This window comes from Trichoderma reesei (assembly GCF_000167675.1).
Source record: "Trichoderma reesei QM6a unplaced genomic scaffold TRIREscaffold_2, whole genome shotgun sequence".
Classification (NCBI taxonomy): domain Eukaryota; kingdom Fungi; phylum Ascomycota; class Sordariomycetes; order Hypocreales; family Hypocreaceae; genus Trichoderma; species Trichoderma reesei.
Window position 1 is genome coordinate 965,870 of NW_006711149.1, and position 16,046 is coordinate 981,915.

General features: G+C 56.2%; 5 protein-coding genes across 5 annotated transcripts; 3 read left to right on the forward strand and 2 right to left on the reverse strand.

The window, feature by feature from the left end:
- Positions 1-1,494: 1,494 nt before the first annotated feature.
- TRIREDRAFT_120142 (uncharacterized protein) lies at positions 1,495-2,531 on the forward strand (the record flags this gene model as incomplete). Its single annotated transcript, XM_006962084.1, has 2 exons — positions 1,495-2,079; positions 2,205-2,531. The coding sequence occupies 2 exons, from the start codon at positions 1,495-1,497 to the stop codon at positions 2,529-2,531; spliced, it is 912 nt and encodes a 303-aa protein (XP_006962146.1).
- A 1,543-nt stretch (positions 2,532-4,074) lies between these two features.
- TRIREDRAFT_120143 (uncharacterized protein) lies at positions 4,075-6,013 on the forward strand (the record flags this gene model as incomplete). The annotated part of the gene is made up of 3 exons (XM_006962085.1): positions 4,075-4,489; positions 4,570-5,771; positions 5,854-6,013. The coding sequence occupies exons 1-3, from the start codon at positions 4,304-4,306 to the stop codon at positions 6,011-6,013; spliced, it is 1,548 nt and encodes a 515-aa protein (XP_006962147.1). The 5' UTR covers positions 4,075-4,303.
- Positions 6,014-6,989: 976 nt separating this feature from the next.
- On the reverse strand, positions 6,990-7,892 carry TRIREDRAFT_120144 (uncharacterized protein; the record flags this gene model as incomplete). Its single annotated transcript, XM_006962292.1, has 3 exons — positions 7,747-7,892; positions 7,614-7,657; positions 6,990-7,527 (listed from the first exon to the last, which is right to left on the reverse strand). Exons 1-3 carry the CDS (start codon positions 7,819-7,821, stop codon positions 6,990-6,992), a joined length of 657 nt encoding a protein of 218 aa, XP_006962354.1. The 5' UTR covers positions 7,822-7,892.
- A 400-nt stretch (positions 7,893-8,292) lies between these two features.
- On the forward strand, positions 8,293-11,132 carry TRIREDRAFT_74818 (uncharacterized protein; the record flags this gene model as incomplete). Its single annotated transcript, XM_006962086.1, has 2 exons — positions 8,293-8,569; positions 8,665-11,132. 2 exons carry the CDS (start codon positions 8,293-8,295, stop codon positions 11,130-11,132), a joined length of 2,745 nt encoding a protein of 914 aa, XP_006962148.1.
- A 675-nt stretch (positions 11,133-11,807) lies between these two features.
- On the reverse strand, positions 11,808-15,410 carry TRIREDRAFT_55838 (uncharacterized protein; the record flags this gene model as incomplete). Its single annotated transcript, XM_006962293.1, has 1 exon — positions 11,808-15,410. One exon carries the CDS (start codon positions 15,408-15,410, stop codon positions 11,808-11,810), a length of 3,603 nt encoding a protein of 1,200 aa, XP_006962355.1.
- Between the last annotated feature and the right edge of the window lie 636 nt (positions 15,411-16,046).

The window sequence follows — 16,046 nt, forward strand, 5'->3', positions numbered from 1 at the left end:
AAAGCGTAAGAAGAGGCAGGATGCAATCCAGGAAACGTAAAGCTGAAGACATGTACATTCTGATGGTCTTGTGGGAAGATATATACACTCTATGAAACTGTACTATGATGCTGTTTCTGCATGACGGATTCTATAAAACTGCACCATGATGCTATTTCTGGAAGATAGAGGCTGCCTTCTTTGTTCTGTATGTGTTCTGGAAGAAAACGAGACAATGATGGGACTCGGAGCATAAAGAAACCAAGTATCAGGAGGTGTGGCTACAACAAAGGATGAATGAAAGCATCAATGAGTGAACATCGTTGAGACAGCTCCTAATTGAAACAGACTGTTGTTCATCAAAGTGCCGCAAGAGGCGCTGACGAAGAAAGCGCATGACAAACGCCCTCTTATTGTCATGACAGCAGCTAAGATACGAAGCCGAGCGAGTGTGTTGACCATGACCGAGGTTAGTTGTAAGTCTCGAGAGCTGAGGCGAGAGACTTGAACCAAAAGTCTCAGCATGGCCTGGAACTAGGCCCGAATTGGCTCTCGGAGATGAAAGCGCCAGTGACATCACCGATAAGACAGCTTATCGCAAATTCAGGGCTCACCTTTTTTTTTTTTTTTTTTTTTTTTTTTTTTCTTGGCCTATTATGGTTATGGTAATCGCGACACACAGTACTCCGTAGCCTGCATGAAACAGTCATTGCTTGCATGTTGAAACGAAACATTTTGTTCTTTGTCATATATCATTTGACGACGAACAACGAAAAGGTCTCTTAGCCTGCGCGTTTCTCGCTTGTCCCTGCACCAGGTTCTTTTTTACAGTTTCTTTTTCTTTTCTTCCTTCTCTTGTCGGATGAGACGAAAATGATGCACAGCTTGCGCCGCGCTTACCGGGCTAGCGTTTTAGCACCAGGAACAAGAGACAGGACGGAAGAAACCTTCAGAGGAAACCCCAGCTAGCACAAAGCTAACATGACAATCGAGAACAAAGAAAGAAAATAGATAAACCAAGAGTAAGAAAAAAAAGAAGAAGAAAAAAAAAGTCTGAAGCAGCCCGTATCGTCCAACCGTCCCCGCCGAGAATGTAGCTTCGCATACTGTCCACCGCCCAGCAGTACTTTTAGCAAGCAGCAGCAACGATGTCGCCTCTATCGCGCCGGTCCCGGAGTAAGCCAATCAGAAGGTGTTTAAGGCGATTAAACGGGCTGGTCCCTGGACTTGCGAGAGGAGCAGTCAGCAGGCAAAAAAAAAGGCACCTCACACCCTCTTTACGCCAGTTCGGTGCACGCGACGCATTAATCGGACCCCACCAGCAGAGGCGCCTGCTGCCTCCCCCACTTTGCAAGTACCTTGCGCACCACAATCTGCTGACGGAGGTACATGGCTCTCTGCCCGGTCCGTCCTGTCAAGGCCCGGTAGCGCGTCATTCCGCCACAGTGCAAAAACGCCCGGCTGGCGAGGTGCCTGCAGGCGCTAGAAAGCAATCAAGAAGGTCGCTGCAGCAGCATGGACCGTACAGTGCGGAGAGCCGGCGCAGAGTCAGGTGCTGCAAAGCCTCTCTACCTTCTCACGCTGGTTTCTCCCTCCAGGCCAGACCAAGACCCTCGCTTCTCTCCTCCGAACCTCGCAGCCCACACAAGAAGCAATCCGGCTAAGCACGTTTTGTCCGAGAAATGTGACGATCGACTCTTCTCCTCACTTGTCGTCTTTCTCCTCTCGCAGCTCCATAACTCGACAATTTCTCGCCTCCAGCTTCTCTCCTGCTCGCAGCAGCTTCGCAAAGCCACAGCTTGCTTCGCCCATTCTCGCTCCGCTTTCTCTTCCTCTTCCTTTCGTCTCCTCTCGTCTCCTCTACTCTACTCTCCCCCCAAACCACCAAGCAACCACCCGCCTACCATGGCTCCGACCAAGAACTCCCGCAAAGACCACGACGACCACAAGGGCGACGCTCCGGCCGAAAAGAAGAATGGCCACGGCTCTGCAAAGATGCGCCGCGGGGCCAGCCAGCAGACGCACGCCGCCAGCCGCGAACTGCCTCCCGCTCCCACATCTGCGCCCGCCCAGGCGCCGACCGAGCCTCTGCTCCCCAGCGTACGTCAAATAGCTTTCCTCGTCTTTCTCGCCGTGATTTTCCATTGCACTGTCCCTACAACGCGAAAGTCGCCTCGCGCAACACGCTACCCAACCAACAGCGTTACTGACGGAAAGTCTCACAGCTTCCCTGGTCCTCCTTTGAGCGACGATCCCTCCACGCCTACGTCCGCGAACACGAATTGACGACGCCCGCCTCCTACTCCAGCTCCTTCCACAACTGGGTGCTTTCGCGACCGGGTAGCCTGGGCCTACACTCTCCCACAATGGTCCGCAAGCAGCAGATCAAGCGACAGTCCAAGGACCAGCTCGCCCTGGCGGTGCGCAAGCACTTCAATGGGCTCGGCATCCAGGAGAACGACGTCATTGTCGACTTTATCTACAAAGTACGAAACCACCAGGGCGCGAAATCCAAAGCGCCGGCGAAACAAGCCCTCATGGCGACCGATTGACTCGATGTTTGATACTCGGACGGCTCTAGCGAGCGGCTACATGGTTTTGCTGGCATGGATTGGTGTTTTTGGCGTTACAAGGTTCTTGAGCACGACGCACCAGACGTGTGCCTTTGGGTAGATACCCGTGGGAGTCATTTGACACTCTAATCTTTGTGTCTTTCTTTCTTTTTTCCTCCTTCTTTTTATCCTGTTTCGATTTTCCTACAATATGCTGTCCGGTTTCCTTGCGATGCATAGGGCGGTGTGGTCTGTCACGCCACTTGTTACAGCGGTATCAGGGCAAATAAGCCAGTCGGCTTGGGCCTGTTTCTTCCTTTATAGCGCGGTGGATCAGATAGGGTTGGGCCTGATGATTTACAGCGCCGCTCATATAGAATAGGACGAATTGGAGTATCTTTAGTTTTCCTCAGAGTTTTTTTTGCATAGCTTGGCGAGTACAGCGTGATACGTGTTCAGGCTCTGGCTTGGTTCTTCTTTCATGTCAAAGTTGGGGGATGCGTAGCTGGTGAAACATTTCATGCAAGACAGAGGACGCGAAACATGCATGGAGCTGAAGAAGCTTTTGAATCCTCCTGGGCACGGACTTGGCTTGGACGATCCCATGCTGTGTCGCCGCGTTCGATACACATTCAAAGTGCATCGTAAGGCAGCAACTGTCCTGCATGTATTCGATACATACTTTGGACGCGCAGCTGCACGTAATGAGGCTCCAATTCGGACTACTCGAGGATTCTCTGACAGTTCACGTCTCCGCAGGTTGGCCTGTCATGAGACTTGAAGATTATTGACTGGGTGCGCGCGCTTTGGAGTTTGCTGCAGGCGGACCCGATATGACCTGAGCTGATATGCTTTGATATGTGCCTCATGTAGGTACCTTACATTGAGGCAGCACATCGTCTACATACAGGTGAGTCAGGTACCAATGCGTAGATGATGTGCTGATATTACGCAGCATGATGCAGGATGATGGATGATATGGGGGTGCTCTGTCAGACTGCGAGAAGCCATTCGCGAGCTTCTCGGTAATGTCATCCAGACCCTGCCATTCTTTGTGGGTCCAATTGACCAGCTTATCAATTCATGGCGTGAGCGAGCCTGAGGAGACAAGTCTTATTCCTCGTAGTAGTAAATGCATGCTAATGTCGAGATAGTGACTGGCATTTAGTCGAGATATAGCTCCCTCAGTATCATGTCCAACAAGTGAACTGCCATGCTTCATAGAGAGCCGACAGCCTCACAGGAGAAACGGCAGTGAGCGGGATCGGCCGGGTTATGACGGCATAATCGAGGTGCTTAAGCGTTCGAAGTACGATAGCGAACAAGCTCGGCTCAAAATCGGCAAATGCTCGGCATGGGGGCCTCCGTCCAATCACATCGCCTCAATTCTTCGCCTCGGCGCAAGTTCGTCTAAATTCTACGGCCTTCATTCGTCGCAAACATCGACGTTCGTGGAAGCTTTTTTTTGGTGGAGAGAGAGCTTCTCTTAGCAGCCTTGCTTAATAACTTTTTCAAGACTAAACCACAGAGGGGACAACTTTCGAGGCCATTCGATACTCTCACTTCCTCTACCTACCTAGCTATTCCTTTACTCTGTACAGTATTGACTTGATTGTTTACTTTGCATCCGATTTCGGTGTCACCTTGTTTGCGATTTCCTGCTGGTTATATTCACGTGAAGCATTGGCGATAAGACGAACGCTTGGGAGGGGAAGAAAGAGTCGCACGAACAACAAGGACGACGCAACGAGTTCGATCTGGGATATCAAACAATGTCCAACCTCCTCTTCAAAGCCGCGGCTCCGGCGCGCGCACTTGCAAAGAGCCAGCACCTCTCGGGCTCGCCAAAGATCCAGCAATGCCTGCGGAAAGGCGCTCGGCTTCACACGGCTACCTTTGGATCCCGGACTGAGCGGCCAAATGCCCGGAAAGAGCACAGTCCTCGAACATCTCAGCGAGTAGGTCCCGCCTCCCTAATCACAAGACGGATAGTTGAATGTATATGCGATCCAGGTGTACTGACATCTACCTCGACAAGAGTTTCCATGCGACGAGTCCCCTGGCGCAAAAGGACCCGTACAAGGCGCTCGGCGTGAGCAAGACGGCGACGGCCGCCGAGATCAAAAAGGCATACTACGGCCTGGCGAAGAAGTTCCACCCGGACACCAACAAGGACCCGACGGCAAAGGACAAGTTCGGCGAGATCCAGAACGCCTACGAGATCCTCTCCGACCCCAAGAAGAGGGAGCAGTACGACCAGTTCGGTGACGCCAGCTTCGACCCCAACGCCGCCGGAGGCAATCCCTTTGCTGGCGCAGCTGGCGGCAATCCTTTCGCGGGCTTTGGTGCGCAGGGCGGGTTCGGAGGCGGGTTCGGTGGGGGATTCAACTTTGAGGACTTGTTTTCGGCCTTTGGCGGAGGCCGTCGATCGCATCCTTTCCAGCAGGAGATCCTGGTGGGCGACAACATCGAGGCCCATGTCAGCATCAGCTTCATGGAGGCAGCCAAGGGCACGAGCCAGACCATCACCATTATGCCCGTGGAGTCGTGCAACACATGCTCGGGCAGCGGCCTGAAGCCTGGCGCGCAGCGGTCGCCGTGCCAGAGCTGTGACGGAACGGGCACGCGGGTGCACTATGCGCAAGGCGGCTTCCAGATGGCGTCGACGTGCGGATCTTGTGGAGGAACAGGCTCGACGATTCCAAAGAGCTCCGAGTGCCGGACGTGCTCTGGCCAGGGCGTTGTGCGCAACAAGAAGACCATTACCGTCGACATCCCGGCCGGTATCGAGGACGGCATGCGACTCCGGATAGACGGCGCCGGCGACGCCCCCATCACCGGCCGGTCGACCAGTCCCAATGCGCGGGCCCAGCGCGGAGACCTCTACGTCTTCGTGCGGGTGGCGTCAGACCCCAAGTTCAGCCGCGAGGGCTCCAACATTCTCTACACGGCCAACATCCCCCTCACAACGGCCATCCTCGGCGGCCAGGTGACGATTCCGACGCTGGACGGGACGGTCAACCTCAAGGTGCCCACCGGCACCAACACCGGCGACAAGGTGACGCTGCCCGGCATGGGCATGCGCCGCCTCAACTCGCGGCGGCCGGGCACCGGCGACCTCAAGGTCGAGTTCCGCGTTAAGATGCCCAAGTCGCTGAGCGCCAGCCAGCGCACCATTCTCGAGATGCTCGCCGACGAGATGGACGACAAGACGGCGCGCCGCGTCATGAACGTGAAAAGGTCAGAGGGAGATTCCAAACCGTGAGCTGTTAAGCGACGATTGATGTTGTTTGCTAACGCTTTCTTGTTTCACTTTGTGCAGCTCCGATCCTAATGACCCTAACACTCACAAGGACGAGGGCTTCCTCAAGTCCATGTGGCATACTCTGACGAACCATCCCGCGCACGAAAAGGACGCCTCTGGTGGTTCTGGATCGACGGGCGAGTCTACGAATGACGACAAGGGGAAGAAGGAGAATTAAGGCTGCCGGCTGAATGAGCTCCTCTACGACTCCTAGAACGACGAAGACGATGCTTTATTCATCCTGTTCATTCATACCTTTGCCATGATAACTCGACTATTACAAACTATCGATTCGAAAATGAGAACCTAACGCGACCATGCTTAATCTCGAAAGAAAAGGGGGGGATATTTTGCATAGAGCTGGGCCTAACAAAAGCGAGAAAAATCATAACAGAAAAAGGCGGGAAAACAAAATCAATCTCAGTGTATATTATTGATGGCGGCGTTCTGCTAAGAATGGGTTTTACGACGTGGGCAGGCGGTAACTGGCGGGACATATGCTGCGTGTGTAGATGCATTTTCGTGTACATTACAATGGCTTTGGACTGGAGGGGTAAACAAAAAGGGGGGAGGGGAGGGGAGGGGAGAAAAAGGGACGATGAGACGACTTGTTTCGCGGAGGCCAATTTCAATCTCCTCACTCTGGTATTATCATACGGCGCTTCTGTTTGTTCATGTGCTTCATTTCATGTGCTAGCTATTAAGGGGGTATGACCTTGGTATATCATAGATGTGATGATGACGATGACACCACAAATAGATCAACCATTACGGAAAACTGCACAATGTTTGTGTGGTATATGATTCATTCTTCGTGCATCTTGCCATGATAGGCTCAGCATGATCCTTGTTATCGTCGAGGCAGCGCCAGCCTACTTGAGGCGTTTTGTGTGCCGATGAAATATCCTTGGCTATGTCAGACCCTCAACGATGCAACAAAGTCAAGCAACTCACAGGATCAAAAAGTAGCCTCCAAATCGAAAACCATTCATGCCTCGTAAAAAAAATCCCCCAGCCCCTCCTAAGAGAGAAGGAAAGCAAGAAGAAAGAGGAGAGAGGAGGAGGAGAAGCTGTATTCAACTTGTCAAAAGTCGAAAAGGGTTCTTCTTCTCTCCCAATCAATCTCTCCCCCATGCTCAGCCAACAGGCCCCTCTCAGCCGATGGGCTTAAGCTTCTTCTTCTTCCTCTTCTCGGGATCACCGCCACCAGATTTACCCTTCTGGAACTGCCGCCAGCTGTTGATGCGCACATCCCGCGTCGCCTCCCAGTCCTGCTCGTGCTGCCTCTTGCGCTTGCGCTCCTCCAGCTCCTCGTCCTGTCGCCTCTGCTCGCGCCCTTCCTCCTGCAACTGGGCCTTCATCTGGCGCCGGCGGCGGTGCTCGTTGTCAATCAGCACCTCGCGCGTCTTGGCGCGCCACTTCTTGGCGAAGTCTTCCGTCTTGAGCTCGGGGCTGTCGACGGTCCACTTGTTCTCGCGGATGAGCAGCATGCGCGCGTCGGCAATGGCCTCGTCCAGGCGCTCGCGGTGCTTCTCGTCCATGAGCTCCGTCTGGGCCTTCTTCAGCCGGTCAAAGGCGTCGGGCGCGCGCGGGTTCTTGGTCTTGTCCGGATGGATGAGGAGGGACTTTTTGCGGTACGTCATTTTGATGTCGGACTCGGGGACGCCGGGCTGGAGGTCGAGGACGGCGTAGCTGTAGGATGATGGATTGTCAGAAGGCAGGTTGACGACAAGGGTGGCGGAGGTGGAGGGGATGGGGGGGGGGGGGGGGGGGCTTACGCATCGAGGCGGAATGCGTTGAGGATGCGATCGATTTCGGCGTCCTGCGATGGGACATGGAGGTTAGCAATGCTGATGTCTCTGGTTGCGCGCGACAGAAGATGATAGGCCTTGGGCGTAAGCTGCGGCGAACCTTGTCAAACTCCTTGGCCTCGAGCTCGAGGGTATCGAGGGCATCCTTGTCCTCCTTCGTGGTCGCATCCGCCATGGTGCCTGCTGTTTCCGCTGAAGGAAGTACCTAGAATAAGACAAAAGTAACCTCCTACGAAGCTGAGGAGGAAGAGGGCGAATATGAAGGAATGAAACGAGTGCGAGGAGTCCGGCGTCGGCGAAGCAGCTTCTCGCGTGCCTTTTGCCCAAGTCAATTGGAAGAAGATGATGATCCGCGCAAAGTCCTGAGAATAGCAGCAAGTAGGTGAAGAAGAAAGTGGATCCGATGCCGCAATAATCGAGTTCGGGATCCATAATCCTGGCTGTATAGGGACTAGCGCGGCTGTAATTCACTGGCCCCCCAGTTTGGGGCGATAAGATAAGCTGCAACTTTTCGATGGAGCAGAAAAAAAGTTGGCGGGCAGATTGAGACAGACCAGTTCGAGGCATTGCTGAGGCTGGCGATAACGGAAACGGGAGAAAATACAGCAGTTTGGCTCTCATCCTCAACGATAGATCAGACTACATCATGCCTGGTCGCCGTGCAGCCTCGCCTGCGCCCTCCGAGCCGGAGCTGGACATTCTCGACTCGCTGTATCCCGGCGACGACGACAATGGCGGGCAGGGCCTGGGCAAAGACGGCCAGGACGGGCTCGACTTTGACGGCTTCTTCCATGCGAGCGCGGCTGGAGGCGGCGAGGACGACGATGAGGCCTTTATCGCGCTGCAGCAGGCAGCTTCATACCGAAAGGCGTCAAATCTAAAGGGCAGGACGGTCAAGAAGGGCGGTGGCTTCCAGGCAATGGGTGAGTTGGTGCAACATGCTGCTGAGCTGCGCGATGCCCCCATTGGCGACGATGCCTGAATTTCAACTCTCTGATGCTAATCATATTCAACACAGGCCTCAATGCGAACCTCCTCAAGGCCATCGCCCGAAAAGGATTCTCCGTCCCGACGCCGATTCAGCGAAAGACGATCCCCCTGGTCCTCGAGCGGAAAGACGTCGTCGGCATGGCGCGAACAGGTTCCGGAAAGACGGCGGCCTTTGTCATCCCCATGATTGAGCGCCTGCGCGCCCACAGCTCCAAGTTTGGCAGCAGGGCGCTGATTCTCTCGCCTTCGCGCGAACTGGCCATCCAGACGCTCAAGGTCGTCAAGGAGCTCGGCCGAGGAACGGATCTCAAGTCTGTGCTTCTGGTTGGTGGTGACAGCTTGGAGGAGCAGTTTGGCTTCATGTCGGCGAATCCCGACATTGTGATTGCCACGCCCGGTCGATTCCTGCATCTCAAGGTCGAGATGGGCCTTGACCTGTCCTCAATCAAGTACGTCGTCTTTGACGAGGCCGATCGACTGTTCGAAATGGGTTTCGCTACCCAGTTGACCGAGATTCTACACGCCCTCCCGCCTTCAAGACAGACGCTTCTCTTCTCCGCGACGCTACCCGCTTCCTTAGTCGAGTTTGCCCGCGCCGGTCTGCAGGATCCTAGCCTGGTGCGACTCGACGCAGACACCAAGGTCTCTCCCGATCTGGAGACTGCATTCTTCTCCATCAAGGGAGCCGAGAAGGAAGGCTCTCTACTTCACATCCTACACGATGTCATCAAAGTTCCTCTGGGTCCGCCTGCAAGCGCTGTGGAGGAGACAGAGAAGAATTCCAAGAAGCGAAAGCGCCAGCCTGACAACGGCGCCGGCAAGCCCACAGAACACTCGACAATCATCTTTGCCGCTACAAAGCATCACGTCGAGTACCTCTACAATCTGTTGAAGCACGCTGGCTTTGCAACATCCCATGTCTACGGTTCGCTTGATCAGACCGCTCGACGGATACAAGTCGAGGACTTCCGGATGGGCAAGACGAACCTGCTCGTCGTCACAGACGTCGCCGCCAGAGGTATCGATATCCCCGTGCTGGCCAACGTCATCAACTACGACTTTCCTCCCCAGCCAAAGGTTTTCATCCACCGAGTAGGTCGTACGGCTCGTGCGGGCCAGAGGGGTTGGGCCTACAGTCTGGTCCGAGACGTGGATGCTCCGTATCTGCTCGACCTGCAGCTTTTCCTAGGCAAGAAGCTGGTTCTCGGACAAACAGAAACAGAGCCATCATACAGAGACGACGTTGTTGTCGGATCTCTGCAGCGCGATGCCGTGGGAACACACGTCGAATGGCTCAACAAGTTCCTGAAGGAGAATGAAGACGTCGAGGCCCTGCGAGGGGTTGCTGCCAAGGCAGAGAAGCTCTACATGAAGACGCGCAACTCGGCCTCGAGCCAGAGCGCAAAGCGCGCGAGAGAAGAGGTGGCCTCCAAGGGCTGGTCGCAGCTGCATCCGCTCTTCGGCAAGGACGTCGACGGCATGGAAGAGGCGCGCGCCGCCATGCTGGCCCGGATCAGCAACTTCAAGCCCCAGGAAACCATCTTCGAGGTCGGACAGGGCGACAAGGCGACGAGCGCGGCGGCAGAAGTCATGAAGCAGCTCCGCAAGAGAGTCAAGCCGCGCAAGCAAGAAGCCGACGACGAGGAAATGTCCGGCGTAGACGACGACTTTGGCGGTGCTGCTTCTCACGCTCAACCAGACAGCGATGACGATGACGACGAGGATGCGAACATGGAAGACGACGACGAGGACGACGACGGCTACGGCAACGACGAGCTCGAGGTAACAATCACCAACACAGGCAGCAAGTCGTCGTCCAAGAAAGACAAAGGCCGCACCGACTTCCGCGACAACGACGTCTTCATGTCCTACACCCCGCGCACCGTCAACGCCGCCGAGGAGCGCGGCTACGGCGTGCACTCGGGCGGCCAGGGCTCGAGCTTCGTGGAGCTCGCCCGCGACGCCACCATGGACCTGACCAACGACGACACGGCCAAGGCCTTTGGCGCGCCCACGCGCCCGCGCATGCGCTGGGACGCCAAGGCCAAGAAGTACGTCAACAGCGCAAACGACGAGGACGGCTCCCGCGGCGCAAAGATGATTGTCGGCGAGAGCGGCGTCAAGATCGCGGCCAGCTTCAGCAGCGGCCGCTTCGACAAGTGGAAAAAGGCCAACCGCGTGCACAAGCTGCCCCAGGTCGGCGAGCTGGTCAAGCCCGGCAGCGGAAACGGCGTCGCCCAGCTGCCCTCGGGCGTGCGCTACAAGCACAAGAAGGAGCTTGCGCCCAAGGAGGCGGATAAGTACAGGGACGACTTCCACCAGCGCAAGAAGAGGGTCAACGAGGCGCGTGAGAAGAGGATTGGAAGGTTCAAGGATGGCATGGGAAGTAAAAAGGAGGTCAAGGGCGTTACGGACATTCGCAAGGCGAGAGAGGAGAAGGAGCGCAAGAGGGCCAAGACGGGGCGGCATCAGACCGGTCCTCATAAGAGGAGGTGAGCGCGTTGAAGAGCTGTTGGGAGTTGTAATGTGTTTGGTTAAGCTCGGTATTGTCTGGTCTTATCAAGAATGGCAGCGGATGCCTATATATAAACAAAACTTGTTTCAGTCACCCGTGCTTGCTGCAAATCTAGCATCATCACGTATAAAGATCATCAAGAGCTTAGAACGGAACACATGTGCGTCTTCAAAATTAAAAGCATATCTATCAATGATCTCCGCCATGGGAGTTGTCTCGTCTTTGGTCAAGTTCGACGTAGCAATCATAGCCCGTCTGATCTGTCTGTTCAAGTTCCATCCAACGCCTCGCTCGTCCAAAAGCAAACGCAAAGGAAAATTCAATCAAAAGAGAAAACACTACGCTAGGGGCAGGTGTAGGTGTAGCGAAAAAGTTGTAGCCGTATAGATTGTCCGAGATTCGAGCAAAGATGTACTACTGGCTTCCCAAAAAACAAAGAGTGAGGCGCACAATCCCAGCGCCATCGAGGGGTATCATATGTTGTGTTTGTAAGAATCAGGATATTAGTGTGGTGGTGGTACAGCGTCGTGTGGTCATTCGTTTCCGTCGTAGGAACCAAGAAAGATGAAGTCGTCATGAAACGGAACGCCAAAGCAGATTACTGCTGAGAACGATGAGAAAGAAAAGATGATGTTGGTACAAGGGGATGCCGAGGCTCATTCGCTAGAATCAAGGCGGCTTGCCCACTGCCGGACTGCTTTGCGCAGCAAGCTCTCGTTGGCCGGGCCCTGCTGCTTGCGCCCAAAGCTGTTGCCGTCGTCTTGGTCAATCACCTCCCGAATTGTGTCCTCTAGGGCTGACAGGACGACCGTCTTGCACTTGATCCGCGGTATTTGGACAGGAGCCTCCGGCGTCTGCGTCACCTCGGAGAGCGAATCCGGCATGGTGCTGCCGGCGCGCTCAAGAGGGTCGAGGACCTCGACATGGACTTGAGAGGAGGCGGAAGAGTGCTCTTTGCTAGAGTCTGGCATGAGATGAATGACCTTCTCCAAGGCTTCAGCGAGGTTGTCATCGGGCACAGACACAGTTTCCTCAAGCCATTCTTCGCCCAGCATGGCCTCGTGCGCCGAGAAGGAGGGAGTGGTGACGGCACCTCCAATTACGGGCTTCTCCGCCTCCGGCCTGGGCTTGACGAGTCGGCGGTAGGTGATGCGGACAATCGAGTCCGTGGTGGTGTCGGCAATGAGAGCAGTGCTGACGTCAACCCAGCGCTCGGCAACGTCGTCGGGGGTGGTTGGAGCGACTACCGGCGTCGGCTCAGCCTTGAGGGCTGCCTTGACCTCGTCGATGAGGCCTTCCTGAGGGGAGAGCCCCTGCAGGATGAAATCGCGATGGAATCGGTTCAACCAGCCGGCCGCATTAAGGGGCAGATCACCATCGATCGCAATGCGTCCTGTTTGCTCAAAGGAGTCCAGGCCGGGCAGGCCTGGCGTCGAAAGGTATCCGCTGCTGGAGGGCGAGCTGATGGCGGACTCAAACGAAGCGATATAATCGGGAAAGGGCACATCGACATCAATAACGCCATCGTCTGCGTTGATTGACGTCTTGACAGGAGACTCAAAGGCACCAGTAGGATCAGGCGTCCGGTCGAGTTGAGTAAACGACTTCCGGCCGCGCTCGACGGATTCCTTTGCGACATCGAGCTCCCTGGCATTGCTTGAGCGACGCAAGTTCCCGGTTCGTCTTTCCGGCCCCTCAGGGCCTTCTTCGCTGAGGCTGAGCTCACGAACCATGTCAGTCAGCTTGTTGGGCTGAGAGAAGCCTGTCTTGATGGGAGACCGGAGATCGCTGGCTTGACTATACGTGCTGCCGCTGTCGATGGACTCGCGACGTCGTGCGCTCCACAGCCCGCTCATGATGCTGCCCCATCGCAGTCCTTGGCTTGGGGGCCGGGGATTGACACCTCCGCCGCTCTCCCCCCTTTTCAAGGATCGCTTGAGGTCGTCTGCCGCCGCACTGCCGCTGCTTCCAGGCCGCCGCCACCTAAGACTGTCGGCCCGTTGAATAGTGGAAAAGTGCGGAGTCGTCGAGTCCTGCACGATGGTGGAAGTCGCAACGCTGCTTTTCCGGCTCATCAGTTCGTGGCCCGGGATAGGGAGTCCAGCGGTGCGAATGGAGGCAGCGTCGGAAGCGCGCCTGTGATGGCTGGACTGGTCCGCCGCATTCAAGTGCCCCGTCTGTGACGAGACCGCGCCGCCCCTGGTGCTTTGGCTTGCTGTCCTAGAGTGCGAAGCACGTCCGAAGCCGGTGCGACGGTTAATCTTGCGGCGAAGGGACTCTTCACGAACGACGGGAACTACATAAGTGGGCGGCGAGTTGGAAAAGGCGCCAACCGAAGCCGACGTGCTGGGCCGATGCACTCGGGGCCCGTGGGCGTGCTGGTTCGCCGGCAGAAAGGCCGAGAGCAAGAATATGATGCGTCGTGCGGCCATCTTGTCATCCGACACAACAATGGTCCGCGCCGGCAGCGACAGATCGTCTTCATTTTGATTCTGCTTTCGGAGCTGTGCTCGCCTCCTATACGTGGGGGAGCTGAGGGCCTGAAGCCAGTCGACGTGCGTGGCCAGGAAGCCGGTGAGAAGAGTGTGCAAGAAGAAGCCTTGACTCAGTCCGACCGCCCACTTGCACGTCCAGATGGCCTCATCGCGCCATATGCCCCAGCGCCCTTGCCCAGTGACGACTCGGGAGGCGCTCAAGCCCATGACGATCCGAGACCTGGCAAGGCCGACCTCAGATGCAATATGCACGTCATCGGAGAGGCAATTGGGCAGCAGAGAGACCAGCTTGGTGGTGCCCTTGGGCGGCTTAGCTCGGGGCTCGTCAGAACGCCTGTCGGCTGTGAGAGACGGCCTTCTGGAGCCCACAGTTGCCCAAGAAGCCGAATAAGGCCCGGGGGAGGCCATGTCTGTTTGCTTGAGCATGGTGTGCAACCTGAAGGCGACGACCGACTGAAGATGAGTCAGGGTGCGCATGATGATGTCCCAGTGCTTCGTAAGCGAGTCGATGCGGTCCTCGACATCGATGGAAAAGGACGAGTCTGTAGTTTCACCGTAAAGGCCCGAGCCGGACATGTTCCAGCCAGACATACGAGTCGAGCTGTAGGACGAAGAAAACAGCTCTTGGTCATTGTACGATCCTGACTCGCGAAAGGCAGGCTTGGGGGGTACGGCCGAAGAGATGCGTGACGGCGACGGTGGCAGCTGTACCACAAGCACGACGGCGTACATTGGCGTGCGTCGCTGCTTCGGCTGAGGCTTCTTCTTCTTCAGCGTCGCCTCGTCACCGGTAGGCGGGAAGGGAAAGCCACCGCCATTGTCGTCCGAGTACCGGCTAGGGGGTGTGACGCTAGAGTCCAGGTCGTCGGCAGCCAGTGTCACCGGGAACAGTCGAGTGATGAGGACCTTCTTACGGTCACTCTGGCGCGGAGTAGAAGCGCCGGTGGGCAGCGGCGGATTCGTTGGAGACACGGTCTGGGACGAGTAAGACTGAGACAGCTTGCTTGAGCGGCCAGCGGCTCGCCCAATGGAGCTGCGGCCGTCTCCAAACATGGAGCTCGCGTGGTCTGGGGCACGAGGCTCGGCCGGCACGACATGGACCTTTGTCGAGGTGCCCTTGTAAGCCATGAGCTCCGAGTTCCCAAAGATGCAGCTGGAGAAGGTGGCCAGCTCCTCTCGGTATTCACGCGCAGCCCTCTGCCCATCCGTTTCCCCAAAGCTGTGGCTACGGCTGTGCACCGAAGCCCGGCGGTCAAAGGCTCCCTGGCGAAACTGAGAGCCATCGGTGTGAGTGACGGTTGGCCGAGGGGCCTGGCTCTGGCTCCCCTTGCGGGGTGAGAAGGCAGCTGTCCTCTTCGCATCCGGAGTAGCAGCAGCAGCAGCAGCAGCAGCAGTCGAATGCCTCTCAGAGGAGGCCGCCGACTCGGGGAGAGGGTGGCTGTCAAACAGAAGAGATGCATTCGTAGGGCCTAGAGCATCTTGCATGATGATGACGCGAACGTCCTTGACGTCAAGCTCGAGATCATCGTTGTAGTCAAAGGCATTGGCAGGAGAGGCGGAAGAAGCCGCCGGAGCCGTGAAGAACGGAAAGACTTGGTCATTGCGGTGTTGGTACAGGTCCTGGGCGTCAGGAAACAGCAGGTTGCGGGTGTGCGAGTCTTCCTGGACGGATTCCAGTGAGAGAATGGGCCGGGAGCCGTTGTTAGACGGAAGAGGACCTGTAGACTGGCCGCCGGAGCCCAGATGCAGAAGTCGTCCTAGCATATCGTGTAGCAGCGGCAAGTGGAAGGGGGCCGAAGAGGTGACAAGGGAGAAGAGGCGTGATATCTGAATGACGGAGTGCAGAAGCTAACGAGGGCGCGGAAGATGCGGGATATCAGCTTCGGTCAAAGTTAAACCAAGCGGTGCGCCATCACCAGTGATGAAGTCGAGACATGGCGGCACATGGACATGGTTGTTTCGTCTTCCTGCTGGTTTCTCTTTATGTTTGCCTGTTTTCCTTCTTTCCTTTTTTCTTTGTTTCTGGTCCCTTCCAAAGTCTCGTGAGGCGCCAGTGCGCTTTAGCCTCTGGGAAATGGATGTGTGAGTCGCAAGCCGTGTCACCACCCCGAGATGGTCGCCGTCTAGATTTCGCTTATTTCCAAGATACAGCTGGAGCGTTCAGCTGCACACAGCCACGGGAGGCGGTCCGGATGCCAGGGAGAGCTTTAGCCCGGGCGAGAGACAGGAGGTGAGAAGAAGGCAGCGGGAGGCGATTTGTCCGTCGAAGCAAGACGAGACACGCAGCGCGCGCCGGCGATCAAGGGCCCTTCCCGGACGTTGTCGCACGTATTGTATTTGCCTCCAGGTTGCGTTTCCAGACGTGCCTCCGGATGCAAGGCACGTGCGTAAAGGGAGATG